The sequence below is a fragment of the Crocodylus porosus genome, unplaced genomic scaffold (genome assembly GCF_001723895.1).
Source record: "Crocodylus porosus isolate Cpor-Errol unplaced genomic scaffold, CroPor_comp1, whole genome shotgun sequence".
NCBI lineage: Eukaryota > Metazoa > Chordata > Crocodylia > Crocodylidae > Crocodylus > Crocodylus porosus.
Window position 1 is genome coordinate 38,972,819 of NW_017728907.1, and position 6,000 is coordinate 38,978,818.

Genomic DNA, 6,000 nt, shown 5'->3' on the forward strand with positions numbered 1-6,000 from the left:
TGTAGACATTAGTAAATGGGGAAAATGGATTTTACTGGCACAGTCATTTTTAAGAAGCTATTTTCAATGTATGTAAATTTAGGACAATAAACTACAGTTATGTAAACTGCGAGGACCTGAGTCAGTATCTTCATGTATTTAAATACCTAAATGTAAAGATATTCTTCCATTTCTAATGGGGAATCGGTTCATTTTTGCAAAAATACTCCCTTTTAAATAGTTAAAAATTTTGCCAATTAGATCTTTTTTTTTTTTTTTTAACTAGAAACAACACTTTTCACTTTTTTTGTTTAAGTTTACTATTTTTTTCAACTAATACAGATCATGGATAACTGGAAGTACCATAAAACAAAAGTGGCATCTTATTGGTTGGTAAAACTGGACGCAGTAAAGCAGCGAAAGGTGAGTGATATAAATATCATTCTTTTAGAAGTAATATTAGGTAGTGAACATGCAAGAGTCATAGCATTGCACTTAGTAAATAGAGTGGGTTCTTCTAAGATGTCAGTATATGAGCAAGTCCATATTCTTATGTTGGTGCCACCATTGTACATGTAGACTAATTTCACTGCCCCTCGTGTTGGGCTTAATTGCCCTTCAGCCTTCTGGTTCTGGCCCTCTTGCATTGACTAGTTGGAGTTTGTTGGTCTCAGTCCTGCAGTAGCTGGGCTTCTTAGACAACAGGGGTCCCCTTCTGGGCCCCACCATGCAACCATCGCCTCAAGCCAGGCTGACCTAATGCCCCAGCAGTGCTGCATGAAGACCACCTAGGGTCACCTGAGCCTCTGGTTTTCACCCCTGCCAGATCTGCTCTGGGGTTTGCCTAACCCCTATATAGGCCCACAAGCTCTCAGCCCCTCTGCAAGGCTGGCCTCTTGAGATTAGGCCCAAAGCATTTTCCTCAGGGCTTGGGACCCTACTGGGCCCAAGGAACCTCCTACCATCCCCTCCCTTATCATCAAGGGTGTTGTGAGCAGCAGCTCAGCTGGGTGTTGTCCTTCAGCTGCTTTCAGTAGACTGCTGCTTCAGCCCTGAGAGCCTGGATTGAAAATGGCCACCTCATCAGGGCTGGCCCACACCTGCTGGCTGCCTCCTCTCATCCTTAAGTGGCAAACACTAAAGGTGCTCTGCCACAGCCCAGTGGTGCTCTGCCACAAACACATAGCCAGAGAGCTGTGCTTTAGTGCCCCTGGTCTTCTGGCCTGAGCCACTGCAGGCATGTAGCTGCATTTCCTGAGTCAAAGGTAAATGTCTATTTACTTCTGTTTCAATTTAATCTGGGCAAAGACTGAATCAATTCATCCTCAGGCTTTTTGTACTTGGCAATAGAAACTATATAACAAACTCTGTACAGGCAAAAAAGTTGCATGTGCAGATACAGATCTAAGTAGGGATTCTATCTTAGCAGATGACATGATAATAAGATAACACTGAATTGGAGATAGATCTGCAAAGGCAAAAGTTGTTAACAATATTGTAATTTTCAGTTGACCTTACAAACATGCTAATAGTTTCTCTCGTTTTTTTGCCTTACAGTTTATCCCCATCAAAGACTAACCAGAATTGCTTGTCTTGTTGTCTCTAATTCAGAGTAGCAAATAGGTGTTGCTTCAGTGTGTTAAAGTTCCTCAATCTTCTTTAAAAAGAAAACAAAATGACTAAAAGACCTCCTATAGTCAATATCACCTTTGTAACCCAATGTTTTACTTATATAAGGTAGCCAAAGTGTTATTTGGGAGGAGGTGAGAGTATGGCTACCTTACTGGTCTTGTCTTAGAGTCAGTATATTTGGGTTCTCTTTGCTCCTGACCAGTGGCTCAGTTGACTTCACTGCTGTGTGCCTCAATTTCCCAATTAGACTGGAAAGCATTTTTGAGCTGTTCTTTGTCATCAATAAATATTATTAGGAACAGGATCGGGAGAAATATTTTGGAACCACAGCTCAGATTACAGCATGGTCTTCAAACCTCTGAATCACTTTTATACTGAATACTATTTTAAACTACCCACTATGTTTTGGTACTGGGAAGAAATGAGGTGCTATAAAGAAAAACTGCCCAGCGTGGTGTGATAGGAATGTAATTGACCATTTAACCACAAGTTCATATATCAGATGGAGGAGTTATTCACAGAGTTACATAAAACTGGCATAGCCATATTAGAGGTGAAGTACTGATGAGGAACTTGATAATGTAAGTCAGCTGTGAACTTAATTAAAGATCTTTTGGAATGGTAGCAAGTTGCAACATAAATCTACTGTTCTACAGAGGGTTCTTTTTTTTTTTTTTTAATTTGCAGCCTTCATGAATTGGTTATGGTGGTTGAGGTAGAATCATTGTATTGTTTTAGTATTGCCTGAGTACTCTTTTGCTAACAATAATCTGTTCCATTTTTATTGTAGTATTACTATGAACCCCCCAGATCCATGTTTATAGGTCTTTTCCATCTTGTGCAGTGGGACAGCCATAGCAGTACTCCTTACTATTTTTTTACCAAACCCCTATGGGCTGTGGGGGATTGGGTGAAAGGTGTGGCTGAGAGAGAACGTCCAGATGTCTTTCATACTCTACTCAGCATTGTGTACAAGAAAAAGAGAGTTTAGCCCTGGACCTCAAACTATAAACCTGAAGTGGAGATCTCCCTTTGTGGGGGGAAGAGAGGGAGCAGATGAGTCCAGGAATAGTCCTTGTTAGCATAGACTTATTTAGTCCAGGCCATTAAAAGTAGAAAATAGACTGGAGTGATGGGGTCAGAGCTGCAGCAGATGCACAGAACCTCTGGACAGCATCTTGGGGATTTTCTTTCGTCTTTTCCATAAGGGTCTTCCCGTCCCTTCGTCCCATCCCAAAACAATGGCCAGAGGAGAAAAGTGTTTTTTCACTTGGAGAACTTAGAGGGAAAGTGGCACTTACGCCTGACATGGTGTCACCAGCCCAGTGCTTATCAAGTGTCTCATGAGAGCTGGAGATACTGTTTCATCCATTCATTACCCCTGCTTTTTTTCTCCTGCCACACAAGATTCAGGCTTTTTGCCATCTAATATAATTTTTAGCTGTGTCATTTTATCATTTTTATGCTGTGGTTCCCCTGTAAGTGACATGCTTTTAAAAAACACATGAGGGAAGCCTATACTTTCTTTATCTACTCATGTAGTACTCAGGGCAGATGCTGGAGGTCAGGATGATGTAGAGGGCTATTATTAAGAAAAACTAAAGTCCTGGAAATGTGGATTTCTTTGAACTTCTTGTGAAGATATCTCTGATGGCTCAGGAGACTAGTACCACCTGAAGCACCGGTGAGCTTGAATTTTTTTTTGTGGCAGTAGAAGGGATTTGTGATAAGTTTTGTACTTTAACCTCTACCCCTTCAAGCAGTTATTCTTAGAGAAGAAGCTGTACCTTTATATAATTTTGACATTGCAGCTGAGGATTCCCATGTGTGCAAAGCTTTAGTGGATCTGAGAACAGAGTTCTTGAGGAGAGACAGCGAAAACTGAAAAGGAATGAGTAGTGGAGAATATTTCAGAGAGTATATGAAATTAGTTGGAAAGCAGATTCTGTTATTCTGTGAAGTACAAAACAGAAACTTGGGCCTTCAGGCCTATACTCTTGGATTACTTGAAAGTGCCAGAATTTGAGAAGGCAATATGTGGAAGATATGTTAGGTTTTCAGAACGTTCATCCCCACCAGGTGTGCCGCCTTAAAGATTTATCCACCTTTCCTGTGGAAAAATATAAACCCTGTCTATAACCATAATTTCTAACATACAACAGTAGTTTAGGGGCCATACAGCAACTGTAAAAGAATTGATAATGGAAGAGTTGTTACTTATATGAGACCTTTCCCAGATTTGGTCTTCAAGACTTTGGAGAAAATATTATGTTCTATAGGAGAAAATATATCAATTTTGTATTGCCTACCACAGTGCGCATTCTTAAATAGGTTTCCATTGCTGCTGCATGGTCTGCATCTTGTTTTGAACAGTCAGTTTATTTAACATCTTTTATTGTTAACACTTAGATGATCTCTTGTGTTATGGTGCAACTATGTTAAACATAGGAATGGACAGTCTGTTGAAATAATTTGGCTGGTGCTAGATGTATGTAGGTATCATAAATTATTATACCCCTGCTAAATTGTAGAAAGTTCTGTAAAGTTTTTTATTACTATCCAAAGTTTTCTATTCTCTTATGCAAGATGAAGAGACTTACTATTTTTGCTAAGATGCTCGAGTGGCAACTACGCTAGTGACATCACAATAGCAACCACAGAAGTTTACAGTAGCACCTTACTTGACTCCAGCTTGTTATGAGTCATGACAGGCACCTATACACGTGACAGACCTCTGCTTTGACAAATGCTAATAAGAACATGTCGGAGCAGACTTAATTAATAGAGTATGCTGCAAGTCTACTGGAGCAGGCTAATTAGCGTGCTCCACCAGCCTTTGTATTGCATGTATTCAGTGTTCCCATGTTTCAAAATGGCGATGGGGGTGCTTTAACTAAAGGTAAATACACGTGACAATGTAGGTGCTTTAAATTAATTAAATTGTAATTAATTAAAGTGCCCCCCCTCCACTGCAGAGCATGTGTATAGATGCCCAAAGTGTCTGCAATTTAATCATCTCTTTTCTCTGATTTAAATGCAAAGATAAAAGACTGATTGTGCACCTTGATATCATGGGCTTTTTATTAGTAGTTTGAGCCAGTGAAAACCAATGCAAGGGAAACTTAGGTTGGTGTCTAGGAAGAACTTTCTGATTATGAAGGTGGTTAAGCATTGGAACAGGCTACCTAGAAAAGCTGTGGAATCTCTGTCATCCCTAGAAATTTTCAGGAGCAGGTTGGGCAGATACTTGGCTGGGATAGTTTAGCCAGGGATGATCATGCCTTGAGCAGGGGGCTGGACTAGAAGAGCTTCCAACCCTACTTTCCTGTCATCCTATATCATGGTATTATTCTGCCTCACAAAAACTGAAGGGTATCCATATTACTCAATAGAAATACACGTGCTGATGTCTTAATTATCTCCATTCAGATTGTATGTTGTGGGAAGGGAGCACATGGCAACAATAATTAACACATCAAATTGTTATTATGGGGACTTTCTCTTCCAAATATCTTTCTAAAAGGTTTAATGGAGATGAAATGCAGTTGCAGATACAGTTCCCTTCTTTCTGTTTCCAACAGTTTCTTAAAACGTGTTCCAACTGTGACATCAAATCATTTTGCAATTTTGCTTAAGATATTCAGAAGCCTGATTGTATAGTATGCAGAATAAGACTTGAATGGGGTGCATTTTACCCAGGCTTTATGTATTAAAGCCCCTGCAGAGCTGCTGTCCCCTCAGCATTTTTTTTACTACTACTTCATTATACAGTTACTTTGGAAAATGATGTTTTACTTGTTTTCACTGTGTTCGTTTCCATTGGGTTTAGTCTCCATGTGAAGAACAGATTATGCAAGATCAAGAAGGCCTATCTGCTATACCAAGGCATTCCCCCATGCAGTGGTTTTATTGTTAGTTATAAACCTCCTTCACCTTTGTGCCATTATTTTAAGTAAGGACTGGCTGTTTAGCCATATGGAACAGTTTGTCATATACACCTGTAAAGAGATTAAACATTTGCTGGGGAAATAAGGGTTTTCTTACATATTTTTGGTCTTTGAATGCACAATGTTTTGCTAAAATGACAAACTTTCATACTATATACATCATCCTACTGGCTACATTCCTCAATCATTCATTTCCTTTTTAGATATCTCTTGTACATGTAATGCATATATAAGTTTTGATATCATTTTCAATGCTAAGCAGTGGGAACACCTATCAGAAAAAAACCCACACACTTTCTTTTTGTTGGCTTTGTTTAACTGATGGTAAACTCATCATGGACTGCTTTTAGGATAATATGCGCAGGGCCGGCCCATCCTGTACTGTGAAACCTGTGGCTTCAGGTTGCCCCTCAACTGAGGGGGCCTCTTACATCCAGCCACT

The 6,000-nt window shown here is 39.8% G+C and overlaps 1 protein-coding gene across 3 annotated transcripts in view; it reads left to right on the top strand.

The window, feature by feature from the left end:
- TTLL7 (tubulin tyrosine ligase like 7) overlaps nt 1-6,000 on the top strand; it is an 82,053-nt gene that overhangs the window by 64,739 nt on the left and 11,314 nt on the right. For all 3 annotated transcript variants that reach the window (XR_002100240.1, XM_019531196.1, XM_019531197.1), the window contains one exon: nt 322-402. Coding sequence is in view for 2 of the 3 variants with exons in the window: in XM_019531196.1 (XP_019386741.1) it covers nt 322-402 (81 nt within the window). In the remaining variant the exon portion in view is untranslated. The remainder of the gene's footprint in view (nt 1-321; nt 403-6,000) is intronic.